This window comes from Prunus persica, chromosome G8, assembly GCF_000346465.2.
Source record: "Prunus persica cultivar Lovell chromosome G8, Prunus_persica_NCBIv2, whole genome shotgun sequence".
NCBI classification, from domain to species: Eukaryota; Viridiplantae; Streptophyta; class Magnoliopsida; order Rosales; family Rosaceae; genus Prunus; species Prunus persica.
Window position 1 is genome coordinate 8,457,123 of NC_034016.1, and position 22,340 is coordinate 8,479,462.

General features: G+C 35.8%; 2 protein-coding genes across 3 annotated transcripts; both read right to left on the bottom strand.

Moving 5' to 3' along the window:
• Window positions 1,522–1,914, bottom strand: LOC18768090 (probable calcium-binding protein CML25). The gene has a single exon (XM_007200758.2). It carries the CDS (start codon window positions 1,912–1,914, stop codon window positions 1,522–1,524), a length of 393 nt encoding a protein of 130 aa, XP_007200820.2.
• On the bottom strand, window positions 17,022–22,288 carry LOC18766431 (probable protein phosphatase 2C 9). 2 transcript variants are annotated; one of them, XM_007201813.2, is made up of 7 exons: window positions 22,158–22,288; window positions 21,928–22,060; window positions 21,598–21,688; window positions 20,322–20,561; window positions 19,660–19,936; window positions 17,723–17,877; window positions 17,022–17,562 (listed from the first exon to the last, which is right to left on the bottom strand). In XM_007201813.2, exons 3-7 carry the CDS (start codon window positions 21,634–21,636, stop codon window positions 17,422–17,424), a joined length of 852 nt encoding a protein of 283 aa, XP_007201875.1. In that variant the 5' UTR covers window positions 21,637–21,688; window positions 21,928–22,060; window positions 22,158–22,288; the 3' UTR covers window positions 17,022–17,421. The 2 variants fall into 2 exon arrangements, with proteins under 2 accessions (XP_007201875.1, XP_007201874.1); XM_007201812.2 differs by having other exon boundaries at window positions 17,022–17,527; window positions 22,158–22,241.

Here is a 22,340-nt window from a genome sequence, read left to right on the forward strand (position 1 = left end):
TATATTTTATATATATTTTATGTCTCCTTTACTTATTTATTTGTTAACTTCCTTGGCTTAAATTGGTTGTTTTAATTGGTTTTGTGAGATTTGTGAAGGAATTGTGGAAATAGGAGAAAGTGTTCTAAAAAGGGCAAGAAGATGAAGATTGAAGATTAATCAAGTCAATAAGCCAAGTCATTCCTTTTGTCACAAGGAATATTGTCAATTTTCCTAGTTCAAGATGGTTCAAGTCTTATCAAGTCAAACAAGGAGAATTAAAGAAGACCCTATTTTAGAAGGAATCCTACTTTTATAACAATTGTAATTATACCTTAGATTGGATTTCTAGGAGTCTTATAAATAGAAAGTTTAGGTCATTGTCAAAGCACCCCCGATCATTCTCCATCCTCCATTATCCATCATCCTACATATTCATACTTATAGCCGAAATATCCAAAGGAGAATACGAAGAAAGCTTGCGCAACTTTGGCATTCTACTTGGAGAATTCATTGTCTTCCATGTCTTCATCAACCATCATGATTCTCAATAAGTCCTTCATGAACTAATTTCTTTTACTAGGGCTACGACGTAGCTTAGCTATGAATACTCAAATTCTTTGATATTGTTAATTTTATTTATCTGTACATGTTGAGTGCTTATTACCATTCTTAATGCGTTCAATTAATTGGCCACTAATTGCATGATTGGGAGAATTAGGTTGAGACCGGAAGGAGATTCCTAATAAAAAGCTTATTGTAACAAGTACCATAAATTACATAGCCAACTCGGAAGACTAGGTTATGGTTTGTGTAATCTTTATTGTTTTCCACAAATCTTAATGGGTTCTTAGCTATCTAAATCCATAACTAGGAATAGAGTGGGTTGATGGTAAGGAATACAACTAATATAACTCGGAAGAGAGTATTTGTGAGGTAAGGGAACACGATTATCAACATGTAGGTAATTAGAATTAACAAGCTAGAAGGATTTGGGTGGGATTAGCTAGGTGAAATCGGTGCCCTAGTGCTTTATCATCTTTGTTTTCATCTTTTATATTATTTACTTGATCTCAATTTATTTTACTGGCTTAATTAGATTTTAATCATCATAATTCTCTTTTCGTTTAATTCAAATATAATTAGAAATAAATCACTCTAGTATTTAATAGATTACTTGATTCATGTTGGAACGATACTCTACTTACTACTATATTAATTTGAGCAATATTGTCCACTTGCAATTAATCATATCAGTGGTGGCGGTTTAGGGTTTAGGGTTAGGTTAAATTGAAATTCAAATGACATGAAATCTTTTTGGTAAGATTCATATGACAATTTTTTTTTTCATTTGCTTTTGCCAAGATCTATAAGATAAGATTATATGAACTAACCCATTATCATAATTGTAGTATCTCATACATAATTATATTGACCAAACACATCAATAGGATTAATCTCAAAGGGAATTGACTATTAGTTTGAAGTTCTCAACACTAGCAGCCCCATCTCCATCTATATCAACACGGAAGCAATAATCCCCTAGTAGTCTTCAAGAGATGACCCCAAACCAAAATCATCCTCCATAACCTCATAAAGCTCCTCAGCAATCACAACCTCATCCCCATCAACATCCAAGGCTTCAAAAGCATTCTTGAGGACATCTTCAAGCTTCCTAAATTCCATGTTCTTCGTGTTCATGCCCAAGAACTCCTCTATGCTCAGAAACCCATCTCTGTTTGTGTCTCTTTGTTGCCTCATTGCCCTCACATCTTGCTCACTTGTCTTGTACCCAAGTGACCCCAAAATCTCTCCAAGCTCCGCATCATTGATTTTTCCACCATTTTCTGCATCAAAGGCTTTGAATGCTTCCACCAAGCCTAGGACTTGGCTCAGTGTCTCAGTTTCTGCAAAGAGAGAGCTTATTTGAGCCATGTAATTAGGTTTATGATCAAGTTGGTATGTGCGAATTGTATTTAGATTTTGCAATTTTTATTGGTACATCCCCAACTATATATAAATGCTGCAAGGGGGGATTCCTATGATTTTTATTGGGGTTTTGATAAAGATTTGGAAAGGAACAAAAGGTGATTCTTATGAAGAAAAAAAAAATCACTTGAATTTTGGAAAACTAAATTATGAACCAAACTCATCCACTCCCCAGCTTAATTGAGCGTCTAAAAATTGAAGCTTGAATTTTGGAAAACTGAATAGAAGCTTAATCAAAGATACAAGAACTCTCCTTGTAAAGCTGAAAGTAGAAAGCAAAACGGCGAAACTAGAAAGCATAAATGCTTCTTCTTCCTCCCAAAAGACAGAAAAACCCAAGCTTTGTGGTTGCTCTCTAAAACATCGAGTTTCAATTCAATGCAAAACATAGACAAATAAATAATTCCACGATGCAATTATATTCATAACCAAATTTCCACAAAATTTTAATAAAAGAGGAAATATATAAAGAAAGAGAAGAGGAAGATAGAAGAAGAGAGAAGAAGCATATTAGAGACAATATGAGAGAGAGATGGATACCTGGAGAAAGAGTGAAGAGAATAACATGTGGAGAAGATAGCAGAGAAGAACCCTAGGGAGAAGAACACGAAAATAGGGTCAAATTTTTTACGTGAACGTGTGTGTTCTTTCCCTAGCCATATAATTAAGCGTGTATTATCTAAATCGGGGTGTGTGAGTTGTATTAGTTAGTTAGGTAAGGAGAGTATTAAAATCCCAACCTGCTTAAAATAGTCAGGTAATTAAATAATATAAGTATACACCAAACAACTGACATGGATTATACTCCTATACAAAGTCTAATACGATGTACCAAATGAGCCCTTAAAGCACCTCTACTGCAAGCCCCCAGCCCCGGCAATAGACCCCCCCAGGGGCGATTTGGTCCTCCATCGCGCAAAAGACAACTCGAGTAAGGCATGGGACCCACCAGTCCATGGGTAATTCTTGATTGGGCTCAAGCCCGAAGGCGCTGACGTCAGCAAGCCAAAATCTTTTTTTTTTTTTTTTTTACAGTTGACGTGTGAAATTCACGTGCCAACAGTAAAAAGAAAAAAAAAATTGATTTCAGCTGCTGACGTCACGTTTGCCGCCAGCGCTAAAAGGCCCCAACAGAAGACACCACGTGTCTCTTCCCAGACCCTCCGATCAAATTTTGTCCAGAAATCCAACGGTCTTGATTTTTTTGGCTTAAAAAATTGCAAAAACAATTATAAAAAAATCAAAATTTTTTTTAAAAAAAAACAAAAAATTCTGGATTTTTTCCCTATAAATACCTAACAATTTTATTCACTTTCCACACCAAATCTTCGTACAAACTCTTCTCCTTCCAATATGTCTTACTTTCTACTCACATTTTTCTACTACTTTCCTTTTGTATCGAAAAACAAATGGCCTCTTCTATCGAAGCCAGAGGCGCGTGGACAACTCAGGAAGATGTTGTGTTGTGTGAGGGATGGGTGAATGTTAATCATTGCCCAGTCACGGGCAATGAGATGAAGTTCTGTCATATGTGGAGAAAAATTCATGGAGAATTTTGTGAAAGATCAGGTTCGTCTCAGACGGAAATAGACTTGGCTAATAGGTAAATTTTTTTGAATAAAGAGTTAGGGAAATGGAGAGATGCTTTGGCAAAAGTTAGGGACAACATTCCAAGCTGTCAAAATCTTGCCGATGAGGTAAAATATTTATAAATGTCGTTTTATTCAATTTAATGTAACTTTTTTTTCCTTGCATATTCTTTTTTTTTCTTGCATTTCCAATTTGTTTATATTTTCTTGCATAATAATTTTGTTTTTCTTGCATTTCCAATTTGTTTAAATTTTCTTGCATAATCTTTTTTTTCTTGCATTTCCAAATTATTTATATTTTCTTGCATTTACAATTATTTATTTTAATAGATCATACAAGCACAAATGTGGTTCGATGCCATGGGCCAAAGCAAAAAAAGTTTTATGAATCACCAATGTTGGGACATTGTGAAGAATTGTTCGAGATTCAAAATAATTTTCACAGGTCCGACGGTTGTGTTGAATGAGATGTCGCTCCACAATTTGCCGGCAACCGATTCACCATTGGACTCTCCAATGGATCAAGATTCACCAGTCCAACATCAGTCGAGACTTATTGGGAGAAAGGCGGCAAAGGCCAAGAAAGGAAGCACTTCGAACAATGAATGTGCATAATTTTTGGAGCAAATTGCTAAGAACGGCGCACTGAGAATTGAGAGAGACTTGAAAAGAGAAGAAGCGGACAATGCACGACATGAAGTATTTGCAATTCAAATGCAGTAGGCACAAGAACAAGACATGGAGGACAGAGAGATGAAAAGCATGGCTATGGATACGAGCCATACCCATATGTCTCCTGAAACAAAGTCCTATTGGAAGCTAAAATGAAGGGATGTTATGAGAAGAAAGCTTTTCCATGATGATGGACCTAGCAACACGGATTGGTTAAATGATCAAAACCATTAGGTTGTATTGAAAGAGTTGCCATATGTATTAATGTGTTGTATTGTTTCCCTTTTATTCAATATGTATTAATTTGTTGTATTGTTTCCCTTTTATTCAATAAAGAAAGCATTAAAAAATGTAGCTATTTATTAAAAACATTTCATACATCAAAACTTCGCATAATTAACAAACCACACACAAAACAAATCATAATTAAAAACAAAGCATAATTCCAAACAAACCACACACAAAACAAAGCATAATTAAAAACAAAGCATTAAACTTCACTTCATCCACTGTGATTGCCTTTCATCTCCCACAAGTGCTCGATCAAGTCAACTTGACGTCTCTCGTGAACATAGGAAGATTGCATTTCCTGATAACGATCAATCATGGGGTTGTTGTATCGACCATCCCAAATTAACGGTTTTTGCTTCATTGGTTGTCCAGTCAATGTCGTGTTCATGGGATTGGGTTCGAACACCTCTGGAGCATCATAATCATATTCATCCTCCACAATCATGTTATGAAGGATGATACAAGTCATCATAATGCTTCGCAGAACCTCCTCATCAAGCATCCGAGCAGCACCCCTGATAATTGCCTAAGGAGCTTGCAAGATACGGAAACATCTTTCCACGTCTTTCCTATAACTTTCTTGAAGGGCAGCAAATCTTTTTTCCTTCTCGGATTGGGGATTCGGAATTTTTTTCATGAATGTCATCCACCTCGGATAAATTCCATCGGCGAGGTAGTACGCACCTGAGTATACGGTATTGTTGATTCGGTATGTGATCTAAGGGGAATGACCTCTCAAGACATCGTTGAATACTGGGGATTGACCAAGCACATTGAGGTCATTCTGTGATCCGGCAACTCTGAAAAGGCATGCCAAACCCAAGTGTCGAATGAAGCTACAGCCTCCAGAATTATACTTTTTTGGCCCTTTGGATTCCCATAATCTCTCTGCCAAGTACTTGGGAAATTCTTCAACTGGCAGTGCATGCAATCGATGCTTTCATTCATGCTTGGGAAATCTCGAGCCTCTGCTTTTTGTAGAAGCCTTCAGAGGTCCCTAGCTGTAGGTTTGCTGAGGTACTCCCTCTTGTAGAGATTTTCTATTGCATCACAAAATATGACCAAGCACTCTAGGATAGTGAATTTTCCTATCAAAACAATCTCATCCACCTGCTCTGCAGATGCCCCAAATGCAAGCATCCGCAAAGCACTATAAGTTTTTGCTCTGGAAGAAGACCCAAAACCCCAAAACCCCAACAACATCATACTTCTGAATGAAGTATGTGTCGTAATTGCAAATATCATGCATGATTCTTTGTAACAAATGAGGTTGCATTCTATGTCTTTCTCGAAAATGAGAAACAAAATATAACGAATTTGGGATAAAGTAATCTTCCAAGAGATTCTTACCCCAAGACTTCCTATGTCTGTCCACGTTCAAGGCACAACGACAGTGGTGTTGCCTTGATTCATTGAGCATACACACCGCTACAACCAGTTCTTCCTCCTCTTCATCGGCCTCACGATCTTCTTCAGCACGTCCGCGCTTGATTTCTTCCTCTTCTCGCTCTTTCCTTTCCAACACCCTCCTCAGGTTAGACATTGAAAGTAGAATGTGTTTTGCAAAATCTGAGAAATAAAAGAATAGAGAAGATATGGTGTGAGAGGTATGAATTGAAGGTGTAGTTTTATAGAGGGATTGAGAAGATAGAGATGACACGTGGTGCAATTTTAGAGGGTGAAAATCTTATATGAAATCTGAGATTATAATTTTTTTAATAAATATCCAAAAATCTTATCTGACATGGAACACGTGGCGCAATTTTAGAGGGTGAAAATTTTATCTAAAATCTGAGATTAGATTTTTTTAATAAATATCCAAAAATCTTATCTAAAATAAGATACGTGGCAACCGAGAATCTCATCCGAAAATCTTATCTGAAATTTGATGGACACGTGGCAACCAAAAATCTTATCTGAAAATTTAATTCGAAAATGTTATCTGAAATTTTAGGTAAGAATTTTATAATAAATAGTTACACATGGCAACTGAAAATATTATCTAAAAACCGTATCAAAATTAATGTTTTAAGTATAAAAAATAGAAAATAAATTAAAGTGAATAGTATTTTCCCTTGCCCTTGCCTTTTGGGGTGGAACCAAAAAAGGCAAGGCTGCCACTATTCACGTGAATAATATCAAACTTTGCCTTGCCTTTGCCTTGCCCTTCCCCTTTGGAGTGGAGGTGCTCTTAGCGGGAGCAATTGGCACATAAACATGATTCTTTTAAAACATTTATATTATAAGAATGTTTAAAAGAATTTATGGCCCGTTTACTTACAAGTAATGGAAGAAGTAAGGAATTGGGGAATTTAGGAATCAGGGAAGTAATGAATTAGTATGAGAAGAATCATTCCCATTAAGTTGTTTACAAACCATATGGAATCAGCACAAGAATGGAGTTGATTCCCATTGTCATTGTGTACTAATTCTCATAAATCATAACCTAAACTAATTGGATGGTGTTAAAGCCAGATGATAAATCATGGATTTTGAAAAATTAAGGTGACATTTCTCTTAAATTTTTCTTTAAGGTGACAAATTGAAATTGAGGTATAAGTTCATGTGATATATCTACAAAAATCTCATTTAGAAATTCTAACTTTTGTCTAAATTCCAAGTTTATTTTCCCTATCCAAACACACCGTAGAAGAAGTATATTTAGTCAATCATCTATTATGTTGACACCAAAAATTGGAAGGAAATGCATTCCCTAGTGGGTTTGAGTGATTTAACAAACTCTGTGACTTAGTGTGGAGTAATTAATGAAAGAAAATTAAATTCACCCTAATAATTTATTTATAAACTCTACAAAACAATGATTATATAAAAATAAAAGAAACGCCATTGAGTGAAAAAAGCATATAATAAAATCCAAGGTCTCTCTACTTAAAGCATCCACAATGGGCTTCCTAAATCACATCCTTAGCTAAAATTTAGGAGGAATTGAAAAAACCCACCTCTAACCATGCTTCCTATCCGGCTCCTAAAATAAGGAGAGCTCTAGGAGGTCCTAAATCTGAGGAGAGAGAAAGGACTCCTAATGAGTCCCTGTAGGGAGCATGGTTGGAGTATAAATTTTATAGAGAGCTCTTAAAATAGCTTTCTAGTATTTTTAGCTAAATTTTAACTAAAAAATAGGGAGCATGATTGTGAATGCTCTTAGTATGCAGATTTGAAATTGAGTACTAAATTAGGAAATTGGCGGCTTTACCCCTGGCTCACCTAATTTATTCACTAATATCCTTATTTTGAAACCCAATCACAAATGTCCCTTATAAAAACTCCTTATTGACAGCTATTGCCCATCTTTCACTTTTGTTTAGTCGTTCTGAGCTCTCTTAAATCCTCTTACACAATTTCTCGACCTCCATGCCTAGAGATGGCATCTCAGGTAGACAAATTGGCTTTTCTCCTACACATTTGGGTTTTCTTTTCCTTATTTCAATTTCATATAAGAGTTTGAATTTTTGGTGCTTGATGTGAGTTCAAGTCCTTCCAAGTCAAATTTGGGTGAGATTGTACAGACATTTGTTGAAACATAATTGTGGGTTTAATTTAAAATTTTACTCTCTTTGTTTACAATTAATATTTTCAGCTTGTGTAGAGAATGTTATTTCAGTGGGATTATACAAAAACTTTTTGAACTAAAATTTTGAGATTGTGCAACAAATATTTCTCAGTTTGTCTTAAGGAATATTATGCTTGAAGCTTGTCCAATCTACAATGATTTTGAAGATTTTCTTTTGCTTATTGAATCTGATTACTGAGTTAGGTTTTTATTTTGACAAAAAAAAATTGAAGAAACACAGTTATTTGGTTCAATGGTCTGAATTTGTTTGTTCTGTTTTGGGATATGATTTTTTGAATGAACTACATAAATTGATTATGTCTTGAGGTGGAGATATCTCCAAAAGTGACTGTGGAGTTTGTAAGTTTTATGAGAATGCCAATATTTTAACATAAGTTTGATATTGTAAAGTTGGCATATGTTGGATTTTAGTTTTCTCTATTTTTCATAATTCAATCTTGGATCTATTTTTGATGCAGTCTATAGTCCTCAAGGTGGGTATCATGCCAAGATTGTGTTGGTGCCGTGAAAAGGGTTCTTGGAAAACTTGAAGGTTTGACAACTCTTGCATTTATCCAGTTCCATTGTCTTGCTCTTCTTCTTCTCTGAGATTGTGCTTCTTTAACTGTTTGAACAATGCCAAATGCACTATTGATGTTCCTTATTTGTATTATTATTCGCCTGCCAAGAGACACATTCACTTCACCCATGTTTATAATAACTTTTATATTGCAATTTAGTAGTACGAAATCGTGTGCATGAATGTGAACTTTAATTTTGCAATGGTACTATCTTGTGAAAGTTTGCTATATGAAGAATTGAGTCATTTAAAAAAGCCAACAATCTATATGAAGATAGGATTCTTGAAGGTCGTCCTTCACTGGAGAAATCAAAGATAGATTTCTCAGAGGTATATATAACTCAGCAAACTTCAAGCTCAGCTCTTAAAAGATGTATATCATAATTTTTTTTTCTTCTATTAAAAAATGTATATCATACTGTAGTTTTACATTTATCCACTCTATTTGTTGTAGTGCATGTAAATGTATGTGTATGATACTTGTAGTGCATGTAAATATGTCTGAACTTGTTTTGGTATTGGTTTCTGAATCTGTTTTGGTATTGGTTTTGGTTATGAATTTTGGAATTGGTTTCTATTTTGAAATTGGTTTCAGTTGTGATTGAACGTTATGTTTTTGTTTCCATTGTGATTAAATTATTTGCTTCTAATATGCATTTTTGATCTGTTTTATACATATGGAAGATTGTCCTGTTTCAAGTGGCAACGTTCTCTTGGGGATAAAATTGCTAACTTTCAGCTTAAATTCGGTTATAAGAGAAGATGTCTTCGAATTTTGCTAATGTGTTAAAATTTCCGACCAAGAGATGTAATTTTTTTATTTTTTGCCTCTTTCTTATGTATATCTTAAGATGTAATGAGATAACATTGTTAGTTCAACAATTTATGAAAGTCAAGTTAGAAATAAATTTGTCAATCTCTAGTTTCCATGGTTTTATCGTTCCCCTTGCAAAGAAGAAAAAAATACAAATGTAACCAAATCAGTGATTTAATTGGCAAATGCCATGACCAATATGTATTGCATATGTATTGCACATGTATAGCCCTTTATTGCTTGTGTATTGCCCCTGTATATCTTCTTCTTCTTTTTTTAAGTCTGTTGGAATAAATTTATAGGGGGATTATGAAGTTTTTGTATTGCCATTGTATAACCTTTTATTGCTAGTGTATTGCTACTGTATTGCCCCCGTATATCTTTTTTTTTCTTGAAGTATGTTGGAATAAATTTATAGGGGGAGTATGGAGTTTGTGTATTGCCATTGTATAGCCTTTTATTGCTTGTGTATTGCTACTATATTGCCCCAGTATATATATATATATATATTTTTCAAGTCTGTGTTGGAATAAATTTATAGGAGCATGTGTATTGCCATTGTATAGCCCTTTATTGCTTTTGTATTGCTACTGTATTTCCCTTGTATATCTTTTTTTTTTTCAAGTCTGTGTTGGAATAAATTTATAAGAATATGTGTATTGCCATTATATAGCCCTTTATTGCTTGTATCTTGCTAGTGTATTGCCTTCGTATATCCCTTTTTTTTTCTTTTTTTTTTTTAAGTCTGTATTGCATGAATGAAGATAGGGATGGGGATGAGAATGGCATACCCACCCCCGATTCGACCCACTGAATCAGAAAATTTGAATACACAATATAGGTCCAAAAATGACAAATTTTAACAACAATGTAGCACATAGAATACGCAATACATACCAAATTATGAAAATTTAACAGAATTCACAATCCACAGAACACCAAACCCAATACAAATACAATTCAAATTCACACTCCATAACAAACCAACACAATTCATATTGTATGTCCAACATTAGGTAGTGGAACATTATTTTTACCGGTGCTTTTATTATGGCTTGTGCCACTGCACCTTGAGCATTTTCTCCTTAGGATATCCTTTCCTTGCGATGGAATCCTTAGCTTCTTTCGTCGGCCTGGCATGACCTTTGCATTGGGATGACACAAAACTTTACTTTGGACATCTTCAGGAATAACCCACAGCTCTTGAGGCTGTACCGAGTAGATGGTATCCGAATAAGCATACAACCATGTATTTCGAGTGTAATAACGAGAAGCCATGGAGTATACATTTAGTTTCAAGAAACGGCAAACTGCAACTACATGCTTGTAAGGTAGTTGCTCAAGCTGAAACTTCCTACAACTGCAAGTGTTATTCGTCAAATGTACGTGGCCGTCCATATCACCGTCCACGACATTATACTCTACGTGATTCAATTTCACGACATTCATCCTTGAAGCACATTCCAACCTACGTCTCAGCTTCTTCTCGCCAAAGTCAGGGCACAATGTTGATGTACATTTCAAAGCAAAATCACGACGTTTACTGAACCATTTCACAAGCAGATTGATGATTTCATCAATCAAATGCACCACTGGTAGCATCCTTGCGAATCAAAGGACTAAGTTGATTGACTCCGCAATATTTGTTGTCATTACATTGTATCGACGTCCATCCATGTGAGCTCTAGACCACTTGTATAATCCTGTACTTTCAAGATATTGAGCAACCTCATCATTTCCCTTGATCTTGCGAAAATGACGATCAAATTCAGCGATACCATAAGATTTCGCAGCTTGTTCAAAGTATAGCAATAATTTATCACATTTTTTCAATTTGAAAGTGTGTTTCATGTTCCCCTTCATAGGGTAAAAGCATATGCCATGTTGCGCCGTTGGAAAGACATTGTGCCACACATTCTCTATGCTAATATTCCGATCAGAAATAATCACAAGATTTGGACACTCACCAATGGCTTCATGAAGCTTACTGAAAAACCAATGTCATGATGCACCCGTCTCTAAATCCCCAATTCCAAAAGCAAGTGGATATATATTTCGATTTCCGTCAAATGCATTGGCAACAAAGAGGACACCCTTATACTTACATTTTAAATGTGTGGCATCCACAGCAATGATTGGCCGCATTGAAGATTGAAACCCTCTAATACATGCCCCAACAGCCATAAAAAAATACAAAAAGTGATTGTTCTCATCGGTGTGGATGTATGTCCTTGTGCCATAATTCACACGCTCTAATTCGTGACAACAAGCTGGAAGGAGAGAATATGCCTCCTCTACTGAACCTCTAGTGGACATTATAGCTAACTCTCTCGATCTCCAAGCTTTGCAATAATTAATGGTGACACCAAAGTTTTGTTTCACATCTCTGATTTATCACTTCGTGTGTATATTGTGCGAGAATCTTTCAACTTCCGCTTCACTGCATTACCAACGAGTTTAGCACTTGTGTGACGATGCTTGTCATGTATAAAACTCATATCACATTCATGGACCGGATTATATTTCACAATCATGAAGTTCTTTTCTCCATAACTAGATGCACGAAGCCGCCATGGGCATGGACCTTGAGAACAAACCACAACCAATCGACTCTTGCAAGACTACTTCACCTTAAATTCAAAGTGACCTCTCACTGCCGCAAACTGTAACTTGTTGGACAGGGCTTCCTTACTTGAGAAAATTTTCCCAACTTCCAATTTTGGATCTCAATTATTCCGTGAATACGCACTTTCAATATCTTTTTCTTCATCATTTACAATACCCAAATTGTGCACGTTTTGTTCACCCATTTGCCTCCAATTATGTCGAATAGAAAGTTCAAAATAGGAGGGGCTGAGTGCATTTCCAAGCCATTCATTTCCGTACCATTATCACCACTATGCACCCCTTCCACCCTTGTAAAATCAATCATGTCTAAATATTCTGTTCCAAAATCACCATGTACATCACCATTGCTTTCAACTATGGCATTTGAAGAACAGGCCATCCGACTCATATCCGTCGTGATATGCATACGATCAGCTACGACATTTTCACTCCTCTGTCTTCTATGCTCACCAGTAAAGGAGCCACTTTTGAAGGAGTTACGTCACAAATGTACTTAATAAAAAATTTAACATCATCATTGTCCTCAATCCTTGACCAAAAAAAAAAAATCATTGTCCTCAATCTTGATATGCTTACACTCATTCGAGGATATTAAAACTGAGAACTTTAAACAAAGCTTGTCTTCCATGTTGTTTGTATTAACAATTTTATGCACCCGTTCCAAAAGCTCACCAAACGTGATGTTTCGCGAAACTATTATGCCTTTTGAGTCACCCCCTTCATATGTGCACATCTTCTTTGAGGTTACCCATTTTCCATTGTAGCAAACCCAAATTGCAATTGTGTCCATTTCTGACCATCATAAAATCTATCAATAAAAAATCCATTTTGTTAACACATTCTGACCATCATCATAAACCCATTTTGTTAACACATGTTAAGCTACTAATAAAAAATCTATCAACTAGTGTATAAACCATATAGATAAAACATCAATTAAACATTAATAACCAACAATTTTAAAACATCAGTATTATGCAAAGTGAAACGGTTCAGCTAGCATAGCTGTGTTTCATGCTCCAGCAAGGAAGACATGTGTCAAGAACTCTTAAAGTTAAATCCAACCCAAAGCCATTAACCCAGGGTATCCTATTACTAACTAACTACTTACAAATTGCCAAACCTTGACTGTCCAAGGTTGTTTCATATCGAATATCATCCAAAAGAGTGAATACATTACTTTCAAGGAGATCTGCATGTCCAAGTCTCAATCACAAAACAGTGCATACATCATTTCAAAGATAAATCATAAGCACAAAACAGTGTATCCAAGTCCAAGAGCTTAACAACCATATGAAATATTTGGTAAGTTTCATTCAATCAAAGAAACAACAAGCCACAACAGAATCCCATTAATATATCATTCAAAACAGTGAATGCAATCACCCAATAATCTCAATCAATCAAAAAAACCCAAAAAAAAAAAGATTAACAAAAACAAAACCAATATCAGAACTCACCACAGTGAAGATCAACGAGGAAGGTGCCGTGGCTTTGTGGTGGAAGTTGACAATGGAGGTGGCAAGTCAAGACTGTGGCTTCATTGTTGAGGCCGACAACGGAGGTGGTGAGTCGCCCCTTGGCTAGGGTCCGGTCCAAATTTAGGGCTCAACTTTTAGGTTGAAATCAGCTCCTAGTTAGAAGATATAACTAAGATGAGATAGAGTTAGGGGAGATTCTATGGTTGAGGTGGATTTTGTGAGGTTTGGCAGAAGGAAGAAGAGGAAAAGGAAGAGCAACAACTGAGGAAAAAAAAAATGAAGTGAAGGATGGGCAATAGGCTGTCAATAAGGAGTTTTTATAAGGGGTATTTGTGATTGAGTTTCAAAATAAGGATATTAGTGAATAAATTAGGTGAGCCAGGGGTAAAGCCGCCAATTTCCCTACTAAATTTCAGTTTTAGGTGATGTGGCATATGTCACATCATTAAAATACAAATAGTGGCATCATCTTAGTTCAAGATTGAAAATACCTTTGGTTAATTTACAAAATAAAAATATTCAATATAAATGGGGCAAAACAATCAAATGCAGTCAATAACAAAACTGGAAAAAAAAAATTAGAAAAGAAAAAATAGAAAAGATCGTGTTGCCAGAAATAAGAAAAGAAAAGTACACGTTATAGACTTGCAGTTCTATTTCCACATAACTGCTGCAGTTCGAAATTTCAAAAGAATAATCAAAACTTCTTCAACAATCTTCACAAATGAGTTCTTCATTATATTTTTTTCTTTATTTTTTTATAGCTCTTTCAGTTTCTTCTCCTAAATCTTCTCTCTCGAAATTGCTTTTTTTTTTTTTTTTTTTCCGAATGCAATTTCTTTCATTATTTATGATACAATTTTTTGAACGGTTTCAAATATTTGATTAAAGTGAGTGGTTGCGGTTCAGTTTGTAGGAAATAACTTTCTTTGTTAATCTCTTCACTTGTGTTGATTGGGTTCTTAACTATATTTGAATTCCCACCTTTATTCCATTATAAAGTTGCACGTGGATGAAATGTAGAGTTGTAGAGTTTTGTTAGTATCGGGGGGAGCGTGTCATTAATAAGATCTTCACACACTGTACTCTTTTTCCTTCGTCCAAGTTTTTGTCCTATTGGATTTTTCCTTGCAAGGTTTTAACGAGGCAGTGTCACACTCGTTTCAGTATTCTATACGCATAATTTTTTGTTATATACGGTTATACACTATTTTTCCCTTTGATCAGTTTTTGTCCCACTAAGTTTTAGTGGCAAGATTTTTAATGAGGCATACTCCATGTATGGTGGACATCTAAGGGGGAGTGTTATAAATACACAAAATGTGGATGACCACCATTATATCCATTACCTCCACCTTTTGATATATTGTAACCTATGTAATTAGTAGCCTTTAACTCATAATTTGTGAGTTCGCTTCCTATCATTGTAAGCCTATAAATAGGTGATTATGAAAGAAGAAGATAACAAGTTTTTTTTATATGCTAATTTATATTGTCTTCCTCTACTCCTCATTTCTCTCTACAAATTCCCTTAGTTTTATCACAATTGTGGAGTTATAGAGAATTTTTTGTACCAAAAAAGAAGAATTTTTTTTGTTTGGGTAAATACCACGAGGTGTCCCCACACTTGAAGGGTGGGACTAATCCCATCTTGGGATTTGGCTTGTCCCTAGCCACAAAATGCTCCCAACTAGTTTATAACCCCTGCCAGTTAGGCACCAAGTTGTCTGCCAGTTAGAAGTGGCAGTTTGCCAACCGAACCACACCTTGTGGTTGCAAAAAAAGAACTATTTCACTTCACTATGTAAGGAGTTTAGAGCACTTCCAGCCATTTGCCATAGTAAATGGTAAGGGCAAGTAAGGGCAATTACTGTTAACGTGAATAGTATCTGCCCTAGCAATATTTTTGTTGCTTTTCCACTTATGGCCATGGCATCTGAAGGACAATTACTATTTACATAGGATTAATTTTATTTATACGTATGAGATTAATAAAAACTTAAAAAAAAACATTGCTAGGTATGTATAAAAAAATATTATGTCTTTTTTGGTAATTTTTCAGAATTGTTTTTGATTTAAAAGAAAATTATTCTCTTTCCTGGCGTCACAACCTCAGGCAACAACTCGGGCTGTTCTTGCCTTCGGGCCTGCCCAGTTTTGGTGGAGCCCACCATTTACCCGGGCTGGATTTCATTGCTAAAATGGATTTTGAGAACGTAGGGGGCCTTTTGCCTGAGCTAGATTATAAAATTCTCACCTAAAAATTCATATAAGATTTTTGGATAAAATTTTCAAATTAAATTTCCGGATAAGATTTTCAATTGCCACGTGTCCAGATATATTATAAAATTCACATCACTCATCATAGAATTGAAATACCTACTCACTCATCATACAATTGAAATACTCCCGGTTCTCATAGTCCGACACAATCGAGTACAAGGACGACTCAATCATTGGCGGAGATGGTTCCACCGGATCACGTGGGGGAGTATTTTCCTTAGGAGGACGTAATAGTGCCATTATTTCCTACACGGAACGCACCACTGGAACCGACTGCGGGCATTGTGCACTTGAGGAGCCATGTGTAAAAGTTTTCCACTTTTTTGTTTTGCCTTGAATAATCTATTTTAAAAAATGAAATTGGAAATTCAAGATATATATAAGGACATTAAATTGAATAAACGGCAATTAATTTTTTTTACCTCATCGCCAAGATTTTGACCTCTTCGAACGTTTGTCCACGACCCTCTGGCTTCAATGGAAGAGGTCATTTGTATTTTTGCACAAATGGAATTTTGTAGTTTAAAATTTGGTGTGGAAAGTGAAAAATATTGGAAGGAGATGAATTTGTCTGAAGATTTGGGGTGGAAAGTAAATAATATTGGTAATGATTTATAGAAAAAATTTCCATTATTTTTTTTAGCCGGAAATTGGACAGCCGTTGTATTGGACAAGATATTTTGATCGTAGGCTCCAGGAGAAGCCACATGGCTTGTAGCCGTTGGGCTATGTGGGCTGATGGGTCAGCAGCTGATTTTCAAATTCTTTTGACGTCAGCGGCTAATTTTCAAATTTTTTTACTGTTGGCATGTGGGAGCCTTCGGGCAACAACCCAATCCATTTTTGCCTGCGGGCTTGCCCGGACTGGTGAGTCCCATGCCTTGCCCGGGCTGGGTTTTCTGCGCTGAAGGTGTAAATCGGGCCTGGGGGGGACTTTTGCCAGGGCCAGGCTATGGCGCTAGACTTGCTATTATGGCATCTGATAGAAAGAGCTCAAGAGAAAACAACGTTGTTAACAGCATCACGCGGGCAACATAAGAAAATACAGAGAGAGCTCAAGAGAGAGAGCAGTGAGCCAGTTATTATATTTAAAGCAAGATAAAGGGACAAAAATGTACAAGTAAAAGTAAAGATAACAAGAATATAACATCAAATAACAGAATGGATTTATTCTCATTAGGGGCATTCCAAATCTATAATAGGATGCTTCTCTATTACATGCACATATAAATCAACCGATGATTCAACATTAACCCAAAGCCACAATGCAAAATACAGTATTACAGTGATGTATGTATCTACAAGTCCAAGAGATGAAGAGATATTATATTAATCACACAACCTGATTGCAAGAAAGTAAAATTTTACAGAGGAAGCCAAGGGAGAAATACACAGACTATATATTGACAAGGATTCCACACTTGCGCTCGTTTCATGAGATTTCAACGCTGGAGTTGGATCATAACATATGTCCTTGCATCCTGAGCCAAAAGAAACCCTGATATACAAATCCCAGAATCCAAGTGAGTCGTTTCGCTTCTATTTCACCCCTTGAGACGAACCACGATGCAGGATATGTCATCCTTGCTGTCTCTGTTTAATGCCTCAGCTACTAATTGTTTGGCTGCCTTATGCGGGTCTTTTGTCTTTCTGGCAATATCAACTGCCTCTTGATTAGACATGACCTGAATAAGCCGGAAAAAATGGGAAATAGACAAACATGTTTAAAAGAAAATTGCTGCGAGCATGTCATTCGATTAGAAACTAATGGAATTGACAGCAAAGAGAGAGACATATAGCATGGATGAATAACAGTTGGGAAGGAGTAGGGCAGAGAGAGATTACCTTCCATAGACCGTCACTTGCAAGGATGAGAACATCAGTTTCTGATCCAACATCAGAACTTCGGACATCTGGATCGGACCTCAAGTGTGTCTTGAGATTCTTGTCTCCGAAAGCTCGAGATACAGCCAGCTGACCATTCACCCTTGCAACATCTCCTAATATAATATCCAACATACATCAGTTACATTGAGTAAAGAAGGAAACGCATATCAAACAGCGGTCAATGATAAAAGATCCAGCATACAGGTTTTGAGCTTCTGTACAAATTCAAAAGGGCAGTATATAGCTGCGAGCATGTCTTTTGTGCATAGTGGAGATAAACTCTATACTTTCACTATATTAAATTGCTAATGAAAAGAATAAAATAATTACAAACAACAGAAAAATCCCCATATAAGAACACTCACCAGATTCAAGTGATATATACCCACGTTTATAAATTTTACATAACCTCCCCCAGTTCGAAATACCAGATACAATAATTTCAAGAAAATAGAACCAGAAATTTCTTTCTGCTAACAGCCTATCATTGACCAACCTCAAGTAAATCAGCTGAGTACCTAAAAATTCAGGTATCTAAGAATATGAACATCAAGAACTACGATACATATCTAGATAATGCAGTTATTCCATCTACAGAAACATTGTTTTAGACAGAAAAAAGAACCCCAAAAAATTCCGGTACGCAGCACCAGTATTTCATTTGCAGACAATCTTATCGGTATAACAAGCACAACATTGTGCCAAGACTGAAGAAAAGGCACTAGGCTAATTCCAACTATATATTTCTAAAAAGGAAAACTGATAATTTAAGTACAATCCAACATCCTTTGGAACACAAAATTACAAGAGATTCAGCCATCAAAAAAGGAAAATTCTGATTTTTCTATTTGTGTTGTATGGCTCGGGGTATACAGGTCTATGACTATGTATCCAAGGGGAATTGAGCATGAGACCGCTTCCTGAGGTGCTTACCTCGGCCTGACCTACCACTGGACTAGCCCTAGGGTTAAAAGAGAAAATTCTCATCGAAATGATGCACAACAAAAAAATAAAAGAACCAAACTACGTACCCCCCCTCTAGCCATTTTTCGGTCTCTTTAAGAAAAAGTCCCATGTGCCGTTGCCCAATTTTATCATTTTTGAAGGAAGAGTGAAATGCTTCAGTTCCTAAACTCTTCACGGGATGAGGCTGATGTCTTACAGATGTTCGTAACAAAAGCCTATGTGTGCTCAAGTGTGTTCGTGCAAGAAAGTTCACATAGAAAACTCTTTGGGATACACAAGGACAAATGCAAAGAGGAAAACCTTAATGGTGTTCAATTAAATTTTAAATATAAATTAATAAGCCACAGTCATAGTAATAACAGGTTTCTTAGCCATTAGATTGTCAAGAAAAGACCTCATGAAAGTCAATCTGGGCCCAACTAGATGCATGGGGGAAAAATACGAGGTACTAGGATTATAGGATTCAAAAAAAGGGACCGGCCCGTATTTTGAAGTAGAAAGCACTTTCTTTGTTAGATAAATATGTTGCAATTTCCAAGTCCTATCTATTAAACATTTGAATGTACCTGATAACATAGATGTGTTGTCTCAAAATCTACATAATTGAATGTTCTAAGTAGACACCCTCATAATTTATTTATTTTTCAAACAGTATGAGGGTGTCAATAGTTAGGCAATGAGGTTTACTTTGAACCTTCGAGTTAATTTCATTATCAAATACGTGTCCTAATTACTATTCATGTAAAAATGTAGTGACGTACACAATCTAAAACCTAAAAATAGAGGCTAGATCAATCAGCAGGGACCATAAGTTCTTTAACATGCACATATATACACATGCGAACACATATGCTTCAGAATTCAGGATCTGTGAGTTGTTAAAGAACCTGGTTGGCCAAAAAAAAAAACAAAAAGAGGTGTTAAAGAACCTGGCATGTTTGAGACAAAGCCACCTCTGTCCTCAATGCTGCCACGCTCGGTGTTGGGTTCATGATCAATGCTCATCTGTACTGCCTGCCCTCTCCTTGAAAGAACTGCTCGTGAGTCTCCAACATTGGCAATCCATAACTTGTGGCCATTTATGAGAATTGCGGTAACTGCAGTAGATCCACCTCGTCCCAAGTCAGGACTATGCGATAGAATTGCCTGGTCTGTTCTCTCGTAGGCTTTCGAAATGGACCTGTTGGGATCAGTCCAAAACTCCTCCTAAAATTGAAATAGCATGATTAAGTAATAAAACTTCCAAATCAATGTATGTAAATGCGCTACGAATTCCTACTGCAAAATCAAATTATTTTGTACCCATATATTCATATATCATATGACCATCTTTGCACGTTTTCTTTTTACATAGATTCCTTCTTAGGGAAAAAAATTATTTTAACTATAACTTCAACAAAACCAAGTTAAAATAGAACTTCTTAAAGGTAAAATTTAATTTTATTGCAAATTTCTATGACCAATGAAAGAAATCAATTCAATTTCCATGTGAAACAGAATGATAAATCTCCCTTGTGGTGTCAAAATGCCACTTTTAGGTTATAATTTTAATATAAAACCAATAATACTTCATCTTGGATCAACAACTCACATCCTTTAAGATATTCGGAAACAAATGCTTCTGAAGATAGGCAGGCACACTGTCTCCCAAGTGCCCATCATAGATCGCAAACAGTCCAAGTTCATGGCCCTGGGAGTGCACAAATTTTGCAACATGAAAATCTTCCATTGGATGATTTGCTTTTCCTTTTACTAGGCTAAAGCCATACTTGACTGGGCCCTGATGGCTCCTACCCTTGCCGGAGCTACATGAAGATCGCCCTCCTACAACCTAAAATCAGAGGAACTTTTAACTTCCAACTAAATCCTGCAGAACCAATAAAGTACGCATATGGGAATAATAGAAAAGGTAAAACTTGTAGAAGTCAAGATCATAGTAACCTCTGAGCTGCAGATTGAACAATATTATTTGAAGAAACAGACTTTGAGACAATCCACGAGATAATCCAGCTAAAAGTTACATTCTGGCAAAGATGTGCAATTTAAACCAATGAACTAAGCTAAATATCGCAATATTGCTTCTGCAGTTCAACTTAAGTGGTAAATTTAAAGGTAGATTTGGTTTTACATTCAGGGAAATTTCTACTGAGATAAGTAATAAATCTGTTATGGTCTACCACCAGAACCAACCATCAATAATTTTTTTAAATAAAGTGCCGTCTAGTTTCACTTTTTGTAAACCAGCTTGTATATTTGAATCTTCACAAATATGGATAGAATAATGTAAAAGTACATTCTTCATTGTGTTTTTGAAGTCTGTTCCCAAACCTTTCTTTTCCCCCAAAATATGGCGTCTTCACCAGCAATGGACCAAAAGTTATTTATAATTCATTTCAATCTCTTTATTTTGATTTCTAAAAAGGAACAACTACGGGAAAGAACTGCTTAAAATGGATTAAAGAAGTATTTTTGTGAAACATTAAACATTATCCTTTCCTTTCACCCCATTTGAGAAAAGCAAATAATAAATAAAGTTTACCAAAATAATTCAGGAAAGGTAACGCATACTCATTCTCGAAATTTTTGAAAATCTGCACCATTTTGAAACAGACATAGATATGGCCTGAACTAAAGCAGTGATTTATATACAATATCAAAATATTAAGTCCCTCAAGTTCATCATAGAATTGCCATACAACGGTAGATCAAAAGACCACTGGAGGTTAAACAATATACCAAATAACAAATCCCCAAAGTATCTTACAATATAAACAAAACTAAGCACCCCTTGCAGAAAGTAAATATGTGTGCAATTACTAGAGAGAAAAAAAAAAAACATAAAGGAGAAAAAGCTAAGATATCCTCACCTGAGAATAGACAGAACTGAAGCAACACAAGTTATCCATATAATTCAATCCCACCTCAACTTGTTCCTCTATCACTCAACATCTACCTCTTCTGCAAGCCAAAACAGAAAACAGAAAAAGGAAAAGAAACTTAATCCTTCAAAAAGAAATCTCAGCTGATAAAAATTTCAACTTTTCTGGAAATTCCACAAAATACAAGATGAAAACCATAATTACTGATCAATTTAAAACAGACCCATCATCCAAAACAACCAAAGGACCCCATGACAATCCAAAAACCACATAAGTTATACAGAATTATGAAATTGGAAAACTCAAAATTCTCCTTACCGATCCACCAATCTCCTAGCTTTCCCAGAAAATGAAAGAGAAAAAGCTGCACAAGACTTGAAATTTGGATGCTTGACCCTCTCTTAGAGAGAGAGAGAGAGAGAGAGAGAGAGAAAACTCTATGAAGCCACCACTTCAACACAAGAAAAAAAAAATCAATCTACTATTGAAAAAAAATATATTATATATAAGTAAGTATAAATAGGAAGCACTGGTTGAAGGTGTGTAACCGTTGTAAGTCTTCATGAGGAGTCTTTGAAGGGCAAATGATGGCTGCCAAAAGGTAGAGCTTGCCCTTATTGACTTTGCAGGGTTTTATTATTTATTTATTTATTGTTTTAATTTTTTGGTTTGCTTTGTTTACTTGGTTTTGTTTTGTTTTGGTTTGGTTTGGTTGGGTTACTGTGACTGTT

Excerpts from the sequence above, each read along its gene's own strand:
- LOC18766431 (XM_007201813.2), bottom strand. The coding sequence starts at position 21,636 with ATGGATAACTTGTGTTGCTTCAGTTCTGTCTATTCTCAG. Across the intron at positions 19,937-20,321 it reads TTCCGAATATCTTAAAGGAT|GAGGAGTTTTGGACTGATCC; the intron begins GTGAGTTGTTGA and ends TTTCAATTTTAG. Across the intron at positions 17,878-19,659 it reads CTTTGTCTCAAACATGCCAG|GAGATGTTGCAAGGGTGAAT; the intron begins GTTCTTTAACAC and ends ATATTATATTAG.
- LOC18768090 (XM_007200758.2), bottom strand. The coding sequence starts at position 1,914 with ATGGCTCAAATAAGCTCTCTCTTTGCAGAAACTGAGACACTGAGCCAA.